This window comes from Octodon degus, unplaced genomic scaffold (genome assembly GCF_000260255.1).
Source record: "Octodon degus isolate 3935 unplaced genomic scaffold, OctDeg1.0 scaffold00017, whole genome shotgun sequence".
In the NCBI taxonomy this organism is placed as follows: domain Eukaryota; kingdom Metazoa; phylum Chordata; class Mammalia; order Rodentia; family Octodontidae; genus Octodon; species Octodon degus.
The window spans coordinates 23,478,803-23,500,384 of record NW_004524593.1 but is presented as its reverse complement, the minus strand read 5'-3'; the positions used below and the strand labels follow the sequence as shown (position 1 = coordinate 23,500,384).

Genomic DNA, 21,582 nt, shown 5'->3' with positions numbered 1-21,582 from the left:
AGTTAGGGCCGCTGAGACGGGCCTGGGATGCCAGCGGGGCAGTGCTGGAGTTAGGGCCGCTGAGACGGGCCTGGGATGCCGGTGGGGCCAGTCCCCTCCACAGGAGGGTGCCTGTTGGAGACAGCCCAGTTTTGGCCACTAACAAGGAGGCCGTGTGATAACTTGTACACCTGTCAGAGATTGGCTTCTGCTCTCTGTCCAGCCGCCCTGTCTGGCACAGGCTGTCAGTGTCCTCTGTGCTTCTCCGACAGCCCCAAAACTCCCACACACCGCACCCCACTTGGAGGAGACACTGGCCCAGAGGGGACAGAGGGGCCGCACTACCTACTGGTAGTCAGCCTTCTTCTCAGAGAAGACACGGACGCAGAAGTCACCATCCTTGTGGGGCTCGAAGGTGGACGGCACGAGGATGTACTCCCCTGGGGGCAGCCGGAAGCGGTTGAGCACCTCTCTCAGGTTGATGAAGGTGTCGGAGCGCTCACGGGCACGAGTCGTCAGGAAGAAATTCCTTCCCAGGTGGATGTTGGTTTGCCCGGCCATCTGAGGGGCAAGCACAGAAGGGCTCAGGGTGAACGCATCCCAGCCACATGTGGGGTCCTGCGGGTGGGGAAACTGAGTCCCTGGGCAGGAAGGGCCCAGCGGTCCAGCCCGGGGAGCCAAGGCCCTGCCCTTGGGAGCAGCGCAGCTGCCAGCACCCACTTGCAGCTGTTAACCCTAACTACAACCTCCTCCGGCCTGGTGCAACTGGCTGCAGCGTTGGCAGATGGAGAGGTCACGTAGCTGGGAGCTGTGCCTGCCTCCACACGGGGCCTGCGACAAGCTCTCTGCAGCAGATCCTAGGCATCAAGAACTGGGCCCTGCCTGGCCCTCAGTCTGGGGAGGATAGAGCCTCTCGAGGCCTCCTGGCCCTGAGCTGAGAGTGGGATCTGAGCCTGGCAGCGTCAGCAGCTCCGAGGTTGGGGCGAGGCTCATGCCCTGGAGCCCTGGCCCTTGGGCCCCAGTACTCCCTGAGCTCTGCAGTACGAGCCTCCCAGCACAGGCAGCCCTGAGCTCTGGGAGGCTGAAGACGGCAGACGCACCTCCTCTGGAACCTGTGAAGGAAAGGGTAGCACTCAGATCTGGGGAGCAGCGCTGGTCACCGCCCTCTGCAGCATCCCCACCCCCACCCACAACAGGGTGGTTCCAGCCTCCCAGGCAGGATGGGGGTGGCCCCACCCACTCCCAGGGCACAGGATGAAGGGCCACCATTGGCCACCAGTGTGCTGGAGACCAGCGCTGACAGCAGGAGCCCTGCTCAGAGGCATCTGTCATTTCTACAGTGTCACGACCCTGTGCTGGCCTCGGGCCAAGGGGACTTCCCCGAACACAGGCAGCAGCTTGCGGGACCTGGAGGAGCTGTCTGCAGCCCTCAGTGGGGTTCCCCTGAGGAAGCAAGACGCACTCTTTGGCTCCCCTGAGGCCTGGCCGCTCTGCTCCCCTCCTCAGTGACACAACCAAGGCCATGAGCATGGGGAAGGCACAAGGTCCTGCCCTCTGGCGGCTAGCCAGACAGGCTGTGTGGTGCTCTGCTCCGGCTGCCCATGAGAAGTGGGTTACAGTCAGCAGGCCTGCAGACGTGTCCCTTGCTGTGTCCTGAACATGGCCTGGGGCCAGCAGTGACCTGCTGGGCTCTGACCACTGCCTGTGGCTCTACCCAGCGCACACAGCACTCTCGTGTGCCTAGGGCTTCGCTCTTGGCTCAGTAACTCTGGGGTCTGCAACTTGGGCTGACCACGAAGGGGAACATGGAGAGGACGGGGAGGGGCACTCCAGAGAACTCCAAGTCTGCTGGGGTTCAGCAAGGGTCCAGGGCCTGGGATGCAGCGAGGACTCATGTGTGACCTCCTGGGACACCATGGCTTTGCTCTGTACACCTAAGCTCCTGGCCACTGCCCCACCCTGGCTACTGGGAAGGGGAGCAGGCAGCACAGCCCCCGCCTACCTCGTAGATGCCGAAGCCGATGGTGTGCATGTCCTGGCCCATCTTCCTCTGCCGCCGCCGGTGCTTCTGGATGAGGCCCACCAGGAAGGTGCAGCCGCCCTCGCCGTCCTCCTGGTCCTCATCCTCCTCCTCCAGCTTGATCAGGTACTGGGGGTTCATCCAGAAGGTGTCTGCAAGGGGGGAGGGGCACCCTGAGCAGCAGGAGGGGTGGGCCAGGGGAGTGAGGGCACCAGCGGTGGGCACTGGCTGGCACCAACATGGCAGAGTCCTGCAGTGGGACTTCCTGCAGCCTAGGATCTGCACCTGCTCAATCTGGATTCTGTTGTTTTCTTTTTAATGTATTTGGTACAGGGTCTCACTATGTAGCTCAAACTCATAGTGATCCTCCTGTTTCAGCCTCCCCAGCACTGGGATTACAGGCGTGCACCACCCTGCCCAGACTCGGTGGCAGGTTCAGTGTGCCTGGGGGCAGGGCTGGCACATCTTGTGGTGCCAGGGATGGAAGTCCAGTCCCTGCTCTTGCCTAGGCAGATGCTTAGTCTGCTGAGCTAGCGCACTGGCCCCAAGCCGGGTTCTTGAGGCTGGAGCTCCTCCTAGCGGAGCCCCGTGGGAGCTGCTCGTATCACAGGCCTCTGGGGCACCTCTGGAACCCCCACTTGGGGGCTGCCATGTTTCTCAGCTGGAGGCACAGCCAGCTGGTCCCAGACCCCATGCTCTGTGGGCCCAGTGCACCACTAGTGCCCCAGTGCATCAGTAGCAGAGCCAGCACCGACTGTGGCCCGTCACCCACTCACAGTGACCCTGCCACCCCAGTGGCTGTGTGGCCTTGGGCATCACTGATTCACTCTGGACCTCTGGCCACACGTTGTGGAGATGCGGGAGACTTGGAGGGGTTTGCTGGGACGAGGGGTGTGGACTCACGTGGAGCGCTCAGGACACTCCACCATCAGCAGTGTCACCAGGAGCCGTGGGGGTCAACAAGCCGGACAGAAGGAGACCTTCTGCCCCAGCCACGCCTGCCTCCCACCCAGGGTGCACAGAGGCTGCAGTGGCTCCCACTCACGGTGCTGCAAGTCCTGTGGCCACCTAGGCTTCAGCCGGATGGAGGAGTTCAGCAAGCAGGGCAGGCAGGCCCAGGCTCCGACCTCACAGAGTGTCCCAGGAGGTCATGCCCATGGGTGAGGGCCCAGAGCTTGGGAGAAGGGTCCTGGCATGGTGGGCGGGGGCACGGCCGAGGGGGCGGGCTGGGTGGCACTCACTAGGGTAATTCCTGCAGCCGCCCGCGGTGGAGCCGCGCCGCCAGCTCCCGTCCATCTTGGTCAGCTTCCACTTCTTGTAGGTGTCGCTGGTGAGTGTGTCTGGGGTCAGGTTGCAGATCTCCAGGCGGGAGTAGTGTCGCAGGAAATCCCCAAAGGACATCCTGGCAGGGAGGGACCCGTGTGCGGCCCACCTGAAGCTCGGCCCCAGCAGGTCCCCAGCCCTGACCTCTACCCGCGCCGGGCAACCTCACCCGAGGCCCGGGTGGGGGGTCCTGAATCTGCACCCCAGTTCCAGCCTGACATTGCCACACTAACTGAGTGGCTTGAGTGAGGCCTGGGACGTGGCCTGACACTGGGGACAATACAGGGTCCCCACGGAGCTGCAGGAGACCCCAGAGCAGCATAGAAGCTTGCTGAGGGTCACAGCCTCCCACCGTGAGACTGGGTTCCCAGGTGAGGGTGGTTTCTTGAAGCCCTCATAGTGAATTGACGACGAGGGAACCAGGACTTATGTGCCCGTGCCACACCAGGGCGGCCGGCACCACGCCATGTGCCTGCAGACCCAGTACTCTGTGGGGCTGAGACAGAAGGATCCCAAGCTTAACCCCCGGGGCAGTTAGTGACCTAGTGAGACGATCTCAAAACAAGGGACGTGGTGCAAAGGCCCTGGGTCCAAGCCCTAGTACTGTGCGAGCACACACGCACACACAGATACACATACGCAGATGCATGAAGAGAGAAAGAGACGGGGGGAAAAGGAGAGAGAGGTTTAGAGAGAGCTATCAAGCTTGTCTTGAAGCCCGTGGGGCTCCGACCTCTGCCCGCCTTACCAGAACTCCCCGTCCTCAAGCCTCACGGTCAGCCGCTCTCTCACCTCTGGGTCCACTGTGCTCCAGTTTGGACAGCTAGGGGCAGAGCAGAGGGGTAGGCCTTAGGAGGACACACATGGCCCTGGCTTCTGCCCCCAGAGCGAGGGGCGAGGCCACCGTGGCCACTGAGGACCCTGAGCCTGGACAGGCAGTGCCCAGCCGGCTCGAGCCACACGTGAGACGAGCTAAGCACCTGAGGGAGCATGGTGCTGCCCAGGAGCGTGGAAGGGGTGGGCACAGCTCGGGATGGGCGGAAGGGCCTGGGCAACAGCACCTCCGGCACAGGGACTGAGGCAGCCTGAGCTCTTCAAGGCCCCGCAGGGGCTTCCTCCTGATCTCTGCAGCACCAGGAGTCTGGGGAGACCAGGGGGCTGACAGCACCCTGCCGCTTGCTCGGCAACTAACTCACCCGGCCATCCTGGCCTCAGCACCTCTGTAGCTCAGAGGGCTGTCCCAGGAGAAGGCCCCCCAGCTTGGCACCCAGCTCAACACCCAGCTCAGCACCCAGCTCAGCACCCGCTCAGCACCCAGATGAACTCCAGCTCAGTACCCAGCTCAGCACTTGGCACAGCACCCGGCTCAGCACCCAGCTCAGCACTTAGCTCAGCACCTGGCTCAGCACTTAGCTCAGCACCCAGATGATCACCCACCACAGTACCCAGCTCAGCACCCTACTCACTTGTCGTTCCACTTCCCGGTCCACTCCACCTGTCCCCAGGGGTTTCGGACTCGGATTAGTTTCTGCAGGCTCCCTGCACTTTCCACCTGAGCATGGGGTGAGAGAGAGCCCCACGACGGGTCAGTGTACGTGCCACCCATGGGCAGAGGGCAACCTCAGCTAGCAGCAGCCCCGGAGCAGGTCTGGGCAGCTGCCTGCCACACCACACGGTGGGGGCCACCTCCTCCCGCTGTCCGGCCAGGCCTGGCCACGCTTCGCACAGAGCAGCCCTCACGGTGGGCTCTGTGAGCCTAGTTTCGGGATGGAAGTGAAGAAGCCTGCCCAGGCCGCAGTGAGTGGGAGGCCAAGTCCCACGTGGGCCTGGAGGATGCCCTGAGGCTGGCGGGCCTGGACGGTGACAAACACCGCCACAGGCAGAATGCAGGGCACCACTGCAGCTGCACCCACATGACCCCAGCCAGGCCGTACCTCCTCCGCCCCAGTGACAGAGTATGCGTGCCCCTTCACCAGCTTCTGGTAGGTGATGGCCTCCGAGTCCGCTGCACTGGTGATCTGCAAAGGTGACCACGGTCAGCACTGCCGGCCCCTCCCTCCCTGTGAGCCTCCCACCCCACTGCAGCACCACTGGCTCATGGCAGCTAGGGAGGGTGCGCCTCACCCAGGAGGCTACAGTTCATGGGGCTCAGGACAGACATCCCACTCCGGAGCCTCAGCCCAGCCCTGTCCCAAGGAGACACTAGTGTCCTCTGGGCGCCCGAGGAAAGGCAGGGAGCAGGGAGCCTCTGCCTCTACCTGGTCTGCAGGACTCAAGGGTGCCCCAAGGCCACAGAGCTCTGGCGCCAAGCTTATCTGTGTCCCGAAGGGTGAAGGCTCTTGGGCCGGCACGGCCTTTGTCGGGAAGCTGGGGGCACAGAGTCCTGGCTTCCTGCACCCAAAGAGGGCCCAGCTCGGCCCCGGGAGGGAACTTCTTCCTCCAGGGGCTGTTTCCCAAGGCTCAGCAGGCCCAGATAGAGCCAGGAAGCTGTGGCCCGGACACCCCACTGGTGGGAGAAGAGGTCAGTACTGGGGGGGCTGGGCGATGACGGGGCTAGGGCTCCTCACCCCATCACCTGCACCCAGATGATCAGGCTTTTGCCCAGTGACCCCTGGCTCCTGGTGAAGAGCACGTGCTACACCAGGTCCTAAGTCAGGGCAGAGGTCTCGGATTTGCCTGGGGCTCCCTGGACACAGGGCCAGACTGCACAGGGTGCCCCACTCACATCGATGGAGCAGCCAAGCAGCGAGCCCTTCTCCAGGGCCTTCTGGATGATCCTGAACAGGTTGGGTGGCGGCTTCTGCAGCTCGTACCACTCCGCGATGCCTCCCGTGAAGTCCTCGAAGCCCTCGGTGGTGGCACCACCCGACAGGGCTTCATAGCAGCCGTTGATCCTGGGGGTCAGGTGAGGTGCGTCTTCCAGCATCCCTGTAGCTGCCCCCTAGGACCTCATGACCGTCTAGTCCCATGGGAGTCTCCCTGGGTCCTCCCGGCTCAGGGCAGGTCTGCTATCCTGCTGCTTGGCTTTTAGGGCGCAGAGGAGCCACTCGGAGAGGCATGCAGCTGCCACTCACCAGAGCAGGGTGTGGCCAGCATCCTGCATGTGTGATTTGGACCTCAGGTCCAGGGCAGCCCAGCAGGCCTTTCATACAGCTGAGCTCCATCGTAGAAGGGACCTTAAGTAGCCCCTCGGCTTTGGAGTCCAGGGCATTGGGCACAGGGCACAGGCTGGGCGGGCACTCACTTGGCATAGGCCTTCTCGAGCAGCGCACTCCAGAACTCTGTGCCCTCGGCCGAGTGCAGGAACAGCAGCTCCCCGTCCTTGGTGGGCAGCCTGTCGTCCACCACCACCTCCACCCACTCGCCGTACTGCCAGAACTGTGGGCAGACAGCAGGGTTGGGGGCTGAGGCCTGATCCTGGAGGAGACCCCCTGCCCCCACAGCAGCTCTCCCCAAAGAGTAGCAGGTAAGAACTGAGGGCCCCTGTCTGCACTCATATCTGAAGAACATCACCTCACTTCCCAGCTTGACAGAACACCTCTGAAGCTTGAGCTTCAAACACAATCCCACCTTTCCGCTTGGGAAGCTCTTCCTGAGCTCTAGCCTGCCCCACCCTGAGTGTCCCGGGAAGCCTACACGCTTCCTGTGGTCTTGGCATCATCCCAGAGCACAGCTAGTCCTGAGCCTGGCCCGCGTACCTGGAAGCGGAAGATGCCTGCGTAGTTCTCCTGGAAGCTCTGGTCCAGCGGCACAACGCGTGCCAGGATCTCTTCATTCAGGGTGAGGGAGGCGATGGCGGCCAGCAGCCAGCAGTCACCTGTGAACACAGGCAGGTGCCATCACAGGTCATATCGGGGAATATGCTAGCTACGCCTGCCTTAGGGGCTGCAGGCCTAAGGCGACTGTGAGCAGAGGGGCAGCATCTGAGCTCTCCAGGGTGGAGACAAACTAGAGGCTGACAACAAAGCTGCCCCAGGCACAGCTAGGATCCAGGGCCACGGTGTCCAGCTCTGCATAGGGCTGCACTGTCTGTTGTGGGAAGGACCTCACTAAGACTTCTGCACACAGCTGAGAAGGGTTCTGTGCCCAAGAAGGGGGCTTGGGGAAGACTCGAGGAGATGCGGGGCAGCCACACATCATTGGGGTCCTAGGAGTACAAGGCCACCAAGCGCTCAGGCAAGGCCAGGATGATAAGACAGCTGCCCCCAGGCAGCTTGGCCCCTGTGGGTGTGGCTCCTCTACCGACAGCACAGATGAGGTAGGGACAGCATGTGGGTCATGCAGGTGGCCTGGCCTCAGCTCCAGGCACCGTGTTGTCCCCTGTGGGGCACCATGAGGGCGTTTCCTGCATTCCAGGGAATGTACTGGTTCCTAAGCCTTCAAAGTCTGAGACTGTGACAGGAAGGAGCCACAGGTGGGCTAGGCTCACGTTTGTTTATCTTCTGGCCCACAGGCTCGTGAGAGACCCACAGGGCATCAGTCCTTTACTCTCTCCTTCCTACAGGGAGGCCCAAGAGGAGCTGGCCCTGTACAAGCAGAGACGCCAGGGTGAGGCAGGTGCTGGACTTGATGCCTCCCTCCCTGGCAGCAGGAAGCCCAATGCCAAAAGGTCCTCTGCTCCTGCAAGTGGGCACGATCCTCTCACAGACTTCCCAGGGCCGGCCGCTGTCCTGCAACACGAGGAGCCAGCTCTGCATTTTGGCAGTGCTGGCCTGGGTGATCTGCGGGCCCTGCTGCCACACTTCAGGGCCTAAGCCTTGACCCAGCCATCGCTGCCAAGAGCCATCCCCGGGGTGGAGAGAAGGGGCAGTTGCCCTCTGTGTGGACCACAACCAGCCGCACCCATCTGATAACCAAGCTAGCAGATGGACGAGGGGCTGGAGGGGCACTGGTGCCAGGCTGGCAGCAGCGCCACAGCTTCTGACCAAGCCGTGATGAAGCCTGACGTGTACCACACAAGCTCCCAGTTCCCGTGCCTGACTGCAGGGAAGGTCCTAGGGGTTGCCGAGCCTGCCTGAGTGCTGCCACAGCCTCAGCCACACTGGGCTGGCCGTGCGGTCCTTGCCCAGTGGCTCTCCGTGTGCAAGCCTGGTGTAAGGAAAAATCACAGGTGTGTCCAGTGTGCAATGGCCACACAGGCGGGCAAGAAGTCTGCCAGCTGCTGGATCTCAGAGGAGCCTTTTGGGCGGCAAGGCCACTGTACAAGCCAGAGCAGCTGCCACTCGGGAGACAGGCCAGGAAGGAGCAGGCAGTGACCAAGGTGGCCAGGGCTGGGGCGGCAGCGAGAGGCCCCCGATATGGGAGCATGGCTACAGGAGCTCCAGCACCTCCGGCCTTTCCTGCGTGTCCACCCCATCATCTGGTCACATGTGGGGCCTGGGGACAGCTCTCCAGGCCCACACTCCTAGGTGGCGGGAGCCTCCTGCCCTGCTCTGTTCCCTTGCACTGGGTCCTCTGGGACAATGGTCTCTCTTGAGAACTGGGGCCAGGGGTCTCCCTGAGCTTCCCAGAGGCTTCTAGTGGTCAACACACATACTGGGGGTGGAGGAACCAAGGGGCCTAAGGATTGGGATTTGGGCCCCTGGGCCCAGCCAGCTCCTTCTGGCCCCTGTGGGTCCCTGGGGCTTATTTATCAATAGCCATGGGGCAGCCAGCTGCTCTGAAAGCTTAGAGGCCCTGGTGTCCATGCTGCCCACCCAGCCCCTGCTAGGACCTGTCTTCTGTGACTGTCACCTCCACGTCTGGTGCTCGTGCCACTGCCTAGAGGTCACGGCTTTCAGCTCCTCCTCTCTCCGCATCTCAGGAGCAAATACCCCAATATCCACAAGGTCTGGGTCTCTGCTCACCCCACCTGGGAGAGGATGGCTTTCCTCACCCCTTGCTAGTCTGTTTCCTCTACTGGGTCCAAATCCTAGAATGGCCCCTGGGCGACGAAACGGTGGCTCTGGTTAAGCGGCCTGCTGGGGTCCCTGTTGTGGAGCCGCAGAGACTGTGCTTCTTCACATGTTGGGAGACCTCGTGGGTGATGTCTGGGTGATGCGGTGCGGCTGACAAGGACCCTCGTATACATTTTATTCGGCCTGCACATGCATCTTATGGTCACTACCATTGCCTCTGCAGGATGAAGAGACTGAAGCTAGAAAGTCCCTGGCGAGGACACCTCGTGGGTCCCACACTCAGGGACTCTGCATTCTCGCTGGGTCCTGCTTGTGAAGTGTCTCCCTCGATGGCAGTCTCCTCTGGTGCAGGACCTGGTTCCTTTAACTGAAGAGAGACATAGGAGCAGTTCCCGGCGGCAACTCAATTTAAGAGTAAGAGCCTGGCAGCTTCCTCTGGGTCATATGTTTCTTTTTTTTCTTCTTTCTTTGTGGTCTCTCCAAGTTGGTAAGCTAATCAGGCTTGGCTCAAATTGTGATCCTCCTGCCTCAGCCTCCCAGTGCTGGACTACAGGTGTGTGCCACCAGGCCGGGTCCCAGTGCCGTGTGATTCACCTGGACAGCACGCTGATGTCCCTGCACAGCCCTGACAACGGCAGTGAGGCAGGGTACCTGCTGAGCAGACAGGCCAAGCGCTGTTTGCAGGAGCAGCTTCGAGAGGATGCTCTTCACCTCCACCGTCCCAGCGCAGGAGTCAGGAGGAGGGCTGGCGTCTGCTGGAGGGACTCACCAAGTGCCTGTGCTACTTGGGACTCGTGCTGCTCAGCCTTGCCTCCCACCGTGGGACCTTGAAGTCGGGGCACCCTGTGCCCGGCCCCCTCTTCTTCTTTCTCCTGAGCTCCTAAAGCTTCCCGGCTGCAGCAGCTCACTCCAGGGGCGTGTGTGTGCTGGGCCCGGCTTCCCATGTGTTCTTAGGCAGTTAGTTACACGTCACCATCATCAACCAGCTGGGGCAGAGCTCCTGCCACCCCGCCCACAGCCGAGGAGATGGGGCTCAGGGGACTGGGGGCTAACAAAGCCTCTGCCATGTGCTGACAGCTGTCTGCTTGGCAAATGGACACCCATCAACCCCACCCTGTTCAAGGCACTCTGGGCCGTGGAGGGCCGGGCCTCCTGAGGTGCCCAGAAGGGGCACCCCTCTTTTCTGGGCACCTCTCCATCTACTCCCCACTGCAGAAGCCCAAGTCGGCACCAAAACATCAGCTCCTCAGGGAGAGGCCGATGGCCGCACTGGCCCAACTCCCCAAAGCATCACACTCTGCCTCCGGCTTCTGAGGCGCTGCCCGCGGCCTCTCCTTCCTGGATGCTGCCCCCAGCTGGGGTCCAAGTCTCTGACCCAGGCTTTGGCCTCTGGAGTCTGCGAACTCATCCTGTGCCATCCCAGGCTTTGCTTCACCCTACAGGGAGAAGCTGCAGGGCAGGGAGGGGCCCGGCTCTGCCCCATCCTGGTGGCCCTCACCTTCCCACCAGTCCCATCTCTAGCTGGACATGGAGCCAGGTCAGGCCTTCCCCTCCCCTGTGCATGCAGGCTGCAGTACCTCCCACCTGCTCAGGAGCCAGCTGGGGCTGAGGACCCGGTGCTGCAGCTGGGAGGGCTGGGCGCTCTGCATCTCTGAGCCCCAGAGCTGTGTCCCATGGGAGGGCATGGAGGCCTCTGGGCGGCACTGCGTGTGACCCAGCCAGGTCTAGACCCTCCAGCACATGGCAGGTGTCAAGAGAGCTCTGGGGGAGGTGGGGCCGCTGGTCACCAAGGGACTTCCCAGTAAGCGCCTGACTCCTCCTGAGCGCCTCCAGAGCCTTCTACCCTGAGCCCGCCCGCTGACTGCCCCCAGGGTGGAGCCCAGGGCCTGGAAACGCCGGGCTGCTCAGTGAGAGATCTCGAGGTCTCTGAGGGCTCCTGGAAGCCCCCAAATCCAGGCGCCTGTCTCCCCAGGCCAGCCCCCTCCTCCGCCTGCTGCTCTTCCCTTTAGATCCAGATGCTCCTGTGCAGGCCGCAGCTGCTCTGCGGCCGCTTTGGTCAGGGTGCTCGCTCCCTGGGCACTGAGACGTCTGTCCGACCCTCAGAAGCCTGGCTGTTCTCATCCCGCCTGTGCCCTGGGCCTGAGCCGGGCCAGGGTTGTGGCTGTGCCCCGACGTTGCCTTTCACAGAGGTGCTGGGCACTAAGGGCAGCTGCTCTGCACCACCTAGCCCAGCCTTGGCCGCGTGCCGGGGCCCTTCCCTGCTCCCGCAGAGGATCCTACCTGGGTGCCCACCACTTACAGGAGAGGTCAAGGGCCCTCACCTCCTGCCATGGACCTGCAGCCCACATGGATGCCAGCTGTGGCTGCAGACATCCATGGGAAGGGCCTTGGGAGAGGTGGATGGGAGGACGGGATGGTGACAGTGTCCACTTTATCATCCTGGGCCTCTGGGAGCCAGGGTCATGGAGGTGCACACTGAGACCCCAGCTGACCCCTGTGGGCCAACACCCCAGCCTGACCCTCTTTGCCGGGACCTATGAGCTCCTGAGTCCCAACCCCCCAGTTAGGCTCTCTGAAGGGTAAGACCAATGTGGTGTCCTGCTCCGCCTTCCACCCTCATGACACCAAGGCAAAAGGGGCTTCGGGAGCCACCCTTCTCCCTCCTCAGCCCACACCAGTGGGCCTCAGTTACCCTCTGTGCTTTGGCTGTGGGTTCCCAGGAAACTGGTACTGCCTTTGGTCTGCTGTTTGTCAAGAGCTGTCCAGGGATGCCTTCCTACCTCACAGGCTCTGAGTTCATCCACTCTGCTCACCAGCAGTGTGTGCAGTGCAGGCCGGAGGACCAGGGGTAGGTGTGCTGGCTCCCCTGGGGTGAAAGGACTCCCTGTCCCCCACCAGGCCCGCCTCCAGCTGTCCTTGGCCACCACTTCGCCCACAGGGACCTTCTCCCGGGACAGGCACGCCCAGCCCTGCTCATGAATGACTCCTTTAAGTCCAGGCCCTGGCTGAGACAGGAACCTCACCCAGGGCTGCGGTACATTTCCAGGGCCTTGGGGCTGCTGCGTTCCTGGTTAGGCTCTGGGCCTGGGCCAGGCCAGCCAGTACCTTCGGCCCCTGGAGGTTCCTCTTGGGCTCGAGGTCACAGCTGCTCTCCTTTCCCTCTGCCCCTCTGTGCGACTCCTCCCTCATGCACAGGACAGCCCCAGCACAAAGGCAGCACAGCACGTAGGGCTCCAGGTCACCCTGCAGGACAGCAGCCTGGTGCCATGGTCCAGCAGGGCCATGAGGGCACCTGGTGCCACGGTCACAGCCAGGGCACAGTCATACACACACTGGCAGGTACGGTGTGCTTCCTCTCGGGAGCGCACAGGAGCCCGAGAGCTACCAGCCCAGGCTGGTCACCTCAGGATGGGGAGATGATCGCATGGCCCAGGAGTCCTGCCCGGGCCACTGCTCTGTGGACACAGGTGTGGCAGCCCCGGGCCTCCTGGCTCTGAGGTTGGGAGTCTGGACCCTCAGCATACAGAGGTCAGCAGGACATACCTGCCAGAGACCCCAGGACAGTGGCACCTGTGGGGTGCCAGTGTCCAGTTCCAGGGCCTGCAGACCTGGCCACCCTATGCTTTTCTGATGGAGGGCAGGTTGCAGCTGCTGGATCCAGCGCTTCCAACTCTACCCATGGCTACCACCCAGCAGCCCCTGCCTTGCCACCACGGGTCTCCTGTCTGCAGTGTGGGGCCAGGCCCTCCCCACCCCACAGCACGTCCTGGGGCTGCTCTGCGAGCCAGGCTCTCAACACAGCTGCCATGCCCGGCCCAGGCCCGGGCCTCCTGTCCCCATGTCTCCCGCTCCACCCCCTCTGCCTGTGTCTTCTCCCCTGGGGATGTTGTTGATCATCACACTGCAGAGCTGCTGGCATCTAGGGTGCAGCCAAGGACTCGAGGACATCCAGTGTCCACGAGGGGCCCAAGTCACCAGGGCCAGAGCCGAGGAAGCTCTCGATCCTATCTGTCACCTTGGCCCATTCTCTCATGCCGTCCCCTGGGTGTCCTTGCTACTGGTCACCTGTGGAAGGCTGCTTGGACCCGGTACCCTCCCGGGCTAGGTGTTTCAGCCTCTGGCAGGCATGACCCCCAAGTGTGCTGTCCCTGTGGTCCCCACAGTGCAGCTGGCCTAGTCCCTGCAGATGCTGTTAAATGCAGGGTCCTTCATTTCTAAAAGTCCAGCACCACAGGACTGCGGGGAACGGAGCCACTGTCCCAGAGTGGACCTCGATGCTGGGTGCGGGGGAAGGGGCAGACACACCAGAGCCCCACAGCCTGCCCTCCCAGGAAAGCACCAGTGATGAGGGTAAACACAGGCGTGGCCTGGCTCCCAGCCCCACACTCAGTTCCTGCTGGTGCTGTCACACCCTAGGGCTTTGGAAAGGGTGGGGGGGAATGGAGAGAGGTACCTTCCAGGCTCTGTGGTGTAATGGCCAGGCTGGGGGGAGGGGTACCCACCCTGCCCGGTCAGGAGGGGCAGAGGCAGCTCCAAACTTCCGCCAGGACAGCAGCTGACAGCCAGCTTTGTAAGTTGGAGGAAGACAGGAAACATGACTCAGCCTGAGGGCTGGGGCTGGGGCTGGGGGGGACTGGGTGGGGTGAGGCCTTCATATTTAAAAGTGAGACAGAAGGATTCACTTTCTGCCTCAAACTAGCCAAGTAGTCTCTTCCCCAAACCACACCACTCATTTCTTAAAAGCAAATTCCCAGAGCGTGGGCCCTGCACCCCCGCCCCCCCAGGAAGGAGCTACATTGTCATGCTGAGTGGAGTGGCCTAGGGACACACAGCGATGGCTCAAGGTGACCCTGGGAGGGCAGAGGGGATGGACACGGACCTAGAGGGAGCCCCCTCGGGCTCTCCCCACCCTCTAGCTGTGACTTCTTGTTCTGTGCAGAGCAGGCGGACACCTGCGTCCTGTTCAGTTTATGCCACCTTGTTCTTGTGAGCTAGGTCTTCCCCCAAGGCTAGAAGATGAGCTGCTTTGTCCTGCTTCTGTCCCTTGCTGTCCCCTCCCCATTGCTGAAGACCAGCTTCCTCAGCCAGATGGCTGAAACCAGAGTCTTTCTATCCCTGACGCCCTGCACTTTGCACCACGTGGGGCTGGGTCAACGTTCATCTAAAATCCTAGAAATCCGTCTTCCTCACCCTTTTGTCCACTGGTCTCTGTTCTGCATTCTGCAGCAGAACTGGAAAAACTAAGGAATGTAAGCCGGCACGTGGCCCAGGCCCACAGTCTCAGCTGTGAGGGAGGCTGAGGCAGGAGGATGGCAAGCTGGAGTCCTGCCTGGGTAACTCAGGGAGGCCCTGTTTCAAAGTAAAAAACTAAGGGCTACGATGCACCCCGATGCCAAGTCCCTGGGTCCACCCATGACCAGCGACCTCGTCAAGGGGGTTGTGGCTCTGCAGGGCACGGGAGTGGCGGGGCTGGGGCCAGGACTTTGCCCCACAGTGACCCAAGCCAAGAGACAGAGCCTCTCGGAGGACAGGACGCCCCGCCCCCACACACTCCTCTGGATCCCACCTGCCTGCTGGCTTGGTGGAAGGACTTTCGTGTGCAGGTGTCCACCTGGACGTAGGTGCTATTCTGCAGGCACTGCTTGAGCTCCAGCCACAGCCCAGGAAACCCAGCCTAAGTCCACCCGATGTCTGCACACCCAATAAGATAAGCCACAGAAGTGCACAGAGCCATGGAACTTAGCACACACCCGGCAGCTTGGCCAGAGCCCACAGCAGGCCGAGTCCTCCAACCCACGCCCGCTGAGCATGAGCGGCCCCTGTGCCCCATCCACGCCTTGTGGCTGATGTGGATGCAGGCGCCCTTGCCATCGCTGCCCAGCCTTGGCCTGGGAAGGCAAAAAGCTCATGGTGTGGGGGCTGTGGAGTATGCTTGGCATTCACACCGCAAAGGCGGACAGGCCCTAATATCTCATAGCCTGTGAACTCCTCTGACTCTGTAAGGAGGGGGGTCAGGGCCAGTATGCGCCTTAGGCACTTTTCCCTGAAGCGAGCCACAGGCCCACTGAGGGGGCACGTGCCAGGCACAGGTCACTCAGGGCGAGGGCAGGTGACCCAGCTCTGAGGGCTGGAGAACATGGGGGTGACCTGTCCCCAAAGATGCCAGGTTCTCAGGGCAGAGACCCGTGCCTGCTGCGGCCTGCAGCTGTGAACAGCATGTGGGAGGGCTGCACGGACAGCCAAGAAAAGCAGGTAACAAGGTAAGAGGAGCACAGCCTGGGAAGCCCCATCCCCATCCGAGAGGTGGTCACTTGTGAGGCGTGGTCCCTCCCCCACGCCCCGTGCTGAGTCCTCTCTGAGCACAGCGAAGCCCTGCTTTGTGGTCAGTGTGGAGGGGTGGCTCTGCGCACAGGGTCTGGCTCCTGGGACAACAGGCTGAGGCTCCGGGCAGGGCTGAGGGCCTGCGGGCTACCACGGCCAGGAAGCACGTACAGCGTGTGAGGAGGGCAGGAGTCTACGGCTGCGGCCCCAGGCTCACAGGCCACCCCAGGGTTGCTGCGGACGGCCTTGCACAGCAGTGTGGCCGGCGGGGCGGCACGGTTGGGAGTGGACATGGCTTTAGCCGGCCGGGTGTGTTCCTCGGGCTGCCACAGCCCGCACTGCGCGGCCCGCACTGCGCCTTCCCACTCCAGACTTCTGCTCTTGACTTTGCATCGCAGGAAAGTGGCTGCTTCCAACCCAGGTGACCACACAGGGGATGCCCAGGGGCACCCGGGAGCGGGTACTGCCACCCAGGTGAGCATGCTGCCTGCGAGAGGCCGGACGACTGTGCACAGCGCATGGGCCTCTGGGCAGGACAGGCGCAGCGCGGCTCCAGAGGGGCGCTGTGAGTCCCGCCCTCCTGCTCAGTGTGCTTAGAGGAGAGGCAGGTCAGGCAACCTCTCGGCCGCGGCTCCAACAGAGGATGCTGCTGAGCCCCAGTGCTGGGCCTGTCCTGTCGTTTTGGAGCCTGGGAGGCCTGGTAACGCCCAGACCCAGGGTCAGGGCAGGAGCTAGGCAAACACGCTGCCTCGCTGCCTGCACTGTAACCCCGAGCTTCCCAAAGGAAGGCCAAGAGAACCAGAGCCCAGATGCCTCTACAGCCATAGAAATGAAGCCCAGGGACGGGGAAGCTCAGAGGTTCACGTCGCACTGTGTTTTCATTCACTTTGGTGAGTTCTCCCAGGAATGCAAACTTTACTGTCGCTGTTGGGACCAGCCCATTTGACGTTGCTGGATTCTGAAGCAGGTATTTGGCCTGGAAGCAGCTGCTGTGTTGGTTACTGACTCTCCCGCACCCCCAGAACTTCTAGTCACTGTCTCCAAACAACTGCCGCTCGTGGAGCACACACCTTCCCCATCCAGGGACTCGGTTCTCTACTTCCTGTGGGGGTGGTGGGAGACCGGAGACTTTTCTTCAGGTAAGAATGACTCTGGCATCTCAGGAATCTGCAGTCTCAGGTCATCTTGGGGGTGTCTTGGTCTCCCTCCAAGGCTGTGCTGTCCTGGCCATCCCCCGGCCCTGACATCACTCTGGGGCTCATGTGGTCCCAGGCCCGGTATGGGAGGCTACAAGGTGCTGCACATGCAGGCCTGGTTCACAGCAAACGCATGGTGCACCCAGCCCCCCTCCAGCAGTGGGGCGACCGCAGTGTCCTCTTCTATGAAAATGGAATGAAAGGGCTCGAGCTGTGTCAGCTGAGGAGGCCCGTCAGTCCTGGGGCTGGTGGGCTTGCTCCGGGAAGCTAGCTCAGGCCAAGGCGGGAGACAGGTTTCTGGTTACAGGAGCAAAACATCTCCTCCCTTAACCACAGGGCCTCATTTATTATGGATAAGAAACACTGAGTGTGGATTCTCAGAGCTTCAGGGACCGGCCCAGGCCTCCAGAGGCTCTGGGAAGAACCGCTGGAGACCCTGCACTTCTGGCCCTGAGAGCATTCAACCAAAGTAACTTGGGGACACCTCGCGCACCAGGTGCTCAGCCCTTCGAGTTCCCTCCACATAACAGAAGGCAACAGGATCTGAGAGCTGCCGGGCTGCTGTGCGGTAGTCCTGGCCCTGCAGTCACAGGGACCGAGGGGGATGCCATGTCACAGCCCGCCCCGCCCCAGGTCTCCATGGCCCCAGCATGTGCCTACACCCAGCATGGGCAGAGCCTCAGCCCCTCCTCACCCATCACCCTACCTGCTGGCTAACCCCACAGCTGGTCGCACCCCACTCACCCAGGGCTCCCTGGCAGATGTCTGTCCGCGTGGCTCCTCCGACAATAAACTGGGGATCCGCACAGATCTCCTGGGGAGAGACCCGCAGTGTGGTCAGCCATGGCCAGGGCCGCATCCCCTCCCTGCCCCAGGAAGGGCTGTGGTCTGAGCAGGAGCCTGAGCTTGGGGCCTTCCACCTCTGCATGGCAGGCTGGGCATCCGTGTGCATGGAGGCGGGGTCAGCGTGTGCTTCCGGGATGGCATGCACAGTCCAGCTCTGGCCCGGGCTAGGGCTCTGCGTAGGCGAGCCTGGCTCTGCCATGCCAGGGGTTGCAGGTAGGGAGCCCCATCCATCGCACACCTCACCACTCCACCCCTTCCTCCTAAGGCCCCTGCGTGGCCAGTGTCCTCCTCCCCTCAGGTCTGGCTGGGGACTGTCCTGCTCTGTCTGCCGAACACAGGCTTCCTAGGGTCAGGGGCTGCACACGGCCTCGAGAACATGCATGTACTCTGTGCCCACTGTGACCTGCGTGCCAGGTGCAGAGCTGTGTCCCATGTAGCCCTCCTGGGAGCCCAGACGGGTGTCAGCCCTGTCTTAAGGCAGGGAACAGTTCATGAGGTGCCACAGCCACAGAGCTTCATGCTGGATTTGATTCCAGGTCTCAGGGCAAAGCCTCCCTCTCCTGTCTGCGCCTCACTGAGTGCACCAGGACCTCGGAAGCCTCAGGGACAGGCACGGGCTGTGCGCTGGGGGCCCTTGTCAAGCGTGTGTTCTCACTCTCTTCTATTTTAGTTTACACTCACTTATGTGTTGTTCGTTTGAGATAGGCTCTTACTACGTAGCTCAGCCAACCTCCGACTGCCATCCTCCAGCGTGCTGGGATGGCTGGCGCTGTAGGTGTGAACCACCACTCCTGGCCTTTTATTCTAGTTTTTGAAACAGGGTTTCACTGTGCTACCCTGGCTGGTTTTGAGCTCCCACATGTAAGTAGCCTTCCTGCCTCAACCTTCTGAGTAGAGGGTAGTGAGTATACCACACCCAGCTGAGCTTCCTGCTCCACCCCAAACCACAAAGGAAGTCAAGCCCAAATCTGGGCTTCTCGTGGCAGGGACCACCTGGTTTTGCAGTGCCCCACACTCTCTGGGGAACCTTTAGCAGGCCCCTCTCTGCTGGACTTAGCACTGGTATGTGCCTCAGACGTGGACATGCTTCTGGAAGGCCACTTTCAAGGCACGTTCCGTCCACGTGGGGACAGAGATGATGCGAAAGCTCTCCACCACGGAGGCAGACAAAGTCAGCTCTGCCAGGCTGCCAGCCAAACGCTGACAGGGCTGGACGGGCTTGGCACCGGGGCCTCTGTAGCACTGAACCTACTGGCCACTGAGATGCAGGCGCTCACCCAGGAGGACTTTTCCATTGAGTTCCAGAAACTTCCTCATGTCACTGGCACCCTCTCGAGAGAGGTCAAAGTTCAGGCCCTAGAGCTCAGTGATGCTCAGGGAAGGAGATGTGAAGGTGGGAGGAGGAGCAGGAAATAATCTGGGGGTGGGGGAATCCTGGCCCAGCCCCCTTTAAGGGATTTGACAGGGTGACCCGGGCTTTCGCAGCCTCAGTCTCCCCCTCTGTAACCTGCAAATGGTGATGACAAAGGTCCTGCCACAGAGGATTGCTGTGAGGAACCTGAGGTGGGAGTTAGCTACACCCCTCTACACCTCTGGGGGATGGGCCAGCGCACCCCTCTGCTCCCTGATGTTAGGCTCAGGTCCTGCCACTGCTTCCTCCCCACGCCCAGCACTGGCTGGGACCTCCCGGGCTGTGGCCACTTCCGCTTTGTCTCTTTCCAGCCTGAGTCACCTTGCCAGAACTGGGGAAGCCCTTTCGGGTCTCCATGTGGCAGGGCTAACCACTCCCCAGCCCTGCGCTGCTCTCACTTCCTCCAGGGGTGGAGGCCCTGCCTCAGGCCCTCCACCTTCTCAGGTGACTCAACAGCCAATAATGCAAGGGCTCTGCTGAGAGAAACAGCTCCCCAAGGGTCCTTCTCTGCCTGTTTCTCTGCCCCTCTGCCCCTCTGTCTCTGCCTCTGCCCCTCTCCATCCCTCTGCCCCTATCTCTGCTCCTCTGCCCTTGTCTCTGCCCCTCTGTCTCTCTGTCCCTCTGCCTGTGCCCCTCTTCCCCCCCCACTCTGTCCCTGCCTCTCTGACACCCCTCTGGAGCCAGTGGACTACACCCTTCCTTTCCTGCTCCCTCATTCTGCCCCCACCTTCCGCCTGAGTGCATCCTGTGCCTGTCACTTGCTGATATGACTAATGGTGACTTGAGATCCCAGTGTAGTGGGGTGTCTGCTTATTCCTGACCCTAGCAGTGTCACTCAGGCCCGGAGGCCAGAAGGGCAGAGGCAGGTGTGGCCCTAACTGTGCCCACCCCGCCCTGCACACCTGTCTTGCTCCCGGCAGTCTCACCTCCCAGGCTTCAACTTCTGCAGCTGGGAGGGGAAGTGACCCTGCCTCTCCCTTGGGCCCTAAATGGTGCCCCAAAGTGGCTCCAGCACCATCTCCATGCCTGGGAGTATATGGGTCTCTCCACCTCCTGAGCCTATTGAGGGACACAGAGCGCTGTGCCAGGCACACAGAGGGTGTTCAGGAGATGCCCATGGCCGATGTGTGAGCAGGGGAGGGACCTGCGCTGGTACAGCGCTGCACCAACATAAGCCCACATGTTCCCTGTGTATCAATTTTGCAACTGGGACTCATTTGAGGTGCATTACGAGACCACATTCAGTCATTCTAGTGACTGTCCTGTGGGCACCCGGATGTGCGCAAAGCAGTTAGGACAGCACCTGGCAGCAGCAGGCACTGGGTAGCGGCTGAGGAACAGAGGTGTGCACGCAGCGAAAGGCCATGCTGGGCACCCGGGGCCTACGGTGCACGCGAACAGGTGAACATCAGAGCTGCGCTTGTCCCTTGTGGGAGGTCTGTATCAGAGAGCAGGGCAGAGACAGACAGGGATGAGGAAGGGGGCAAAGGCCTCTGAGGGTGGGGACCGGTGACCAAGTCCCAAAGAATGCTGCGGACACCTGGAATGCGTGCTGAAGGGTGAGGCGGGGCAGGAAGGACCAGGCCCTGAGCACGGTGGGGGAGGGGAGCAGCCAGGCCTGGAGGAGGGGACAGCGGGAACCACCTCTGCTTCCAGGTGAAGACAGGGCGATTACGAGTGACTTCTCCATGTCACCAGTCTGTCAGCAAGAATGAGCCCAGGCCACAGGGCAGCGCACACCTGCAGTAGCAGCTACTGGGAGGCAGAGGATGGAGTCTGAGGCCAGGGTGGCGATGTAGTGAGACCTCATCTCAGAACTCAAAACAAAACTCAAGGAGGACCTCAGCGTCGTGTTCTGGTCTAGGGTTCTGATCTAGGGTGTGCCCTACAGTTCTTGCTACCTGAGGACTGATTTAGGGTGCAGGGGGCCCAGGAGTGCAGAAGGCTGGACCTCCTGGTGGGCTCCGAGGCAGCTGGGGGGAGCCAGGCAGGGGTCCTGGGAGAGGAAGGGCGGCAGACTGGGGAACAGCGCTGTCCCCAGGCCTGGCGAGGGACCGAGTGCGGCCCTCAGGCCCTTGCTGGCCTCTGCGGATACACAATAACTAACCAGCTCTTTGGTTAGGAGGGGCCCAGGCTCGGCCCCCGCCAGCCCGCAGAGCTGAGCCCACCGCCAAACTGAGCGAAAGGACCAGGCCCAGGGCGCCGCCCCTACCCCTCCGCCTGCCTGCCGGGCTGGAACCCCAAAAGTTTCCCCGAGCCCCGGGGTCGTGCGGTTCCCTCTGCTCGTGTAGGAGGGGCCGGCACCCGGCACCCCGCCCCCGCCCGACCCGCACCTACCGGCGGTCGCTTCCACTCCACGCCGCGCGTCTTGCTGGAGCGCGGCCCCAGCTCGGCGAAGCCCAGTGCGGCGGGCACGGCGGGGAAGGCCGTGTCCTGGAAGAGCGTGCCGTCCGCCAGGCACGCATCGCGCAGCGCCGCAAAGTCCTGGCCCATGTGCTGCACCGCACGCTCGTGGGAGCCCAGCCCGGCCGCCGCCGCGCGCTCCCGCGCCAGCCGCTCCGCTACGCCCGCCATCGGCCGACTCGCGTG

The 21,582-nt window shown here is 62.2% G+C and overlaps 1 protein-coding gene across 1 annotated transcript in view; it reads right to left on the bottom strand.

Moving 5' to 3' along the window:
- The window catches only part of Capn2 (calpain 2), a 29,942-nt gene extending 8,366 nt beyond the window's left edge, over positions 1-21,576 (bottom strand). The window contains exons 1-12 of the mRNA XM_004626888.2: positions 21,331-21,576; positions 17,481-17,550; positions 7,021-7,139; positions 6,567-6,700; positions 6,048-6,216; positions 5,257-5,340; positions 4,789-4,874; positions 4,071-4,145; positions 3,241-3,401; positions 1,982-2,151; positions 1,080-1,091; positions 329-540 (exon numbers count right to left, since the gene is read on the bottom strand). Coding sequence (XP_004626945.1) covers positions 329-540; positions 1,080-1,091; positions 1,982-2,151; positions 3,241-3,401; positions 4,071-4,145; positions 4,789-4,874; positions 5,257-5,340; positions 6,048-6,216; positions 6,567-6,700; positions 7,021-7,139; positions 17,481-17,550; positions 21,331-21,567 — 1,529 coding nt within the window. The 5' untranslated portion in view covers positions 21,568-21,576. The remainder of the gene's footprint in view (positions 1-328; positions 541-1,079; positions 1,092-1,981; positions 2,152-3,240; positions 3,402-4,070; positions 4,146-4,788; positions 4,875-5,256; positions 5,341-6,047; positions 6,217-6,566; positions 6,701-7,020; positions 7,140-17,480; positions 17,551-21,330) is intronic.
- Positions 21,577-21,582: the final 6 nt, after the last annotated feature.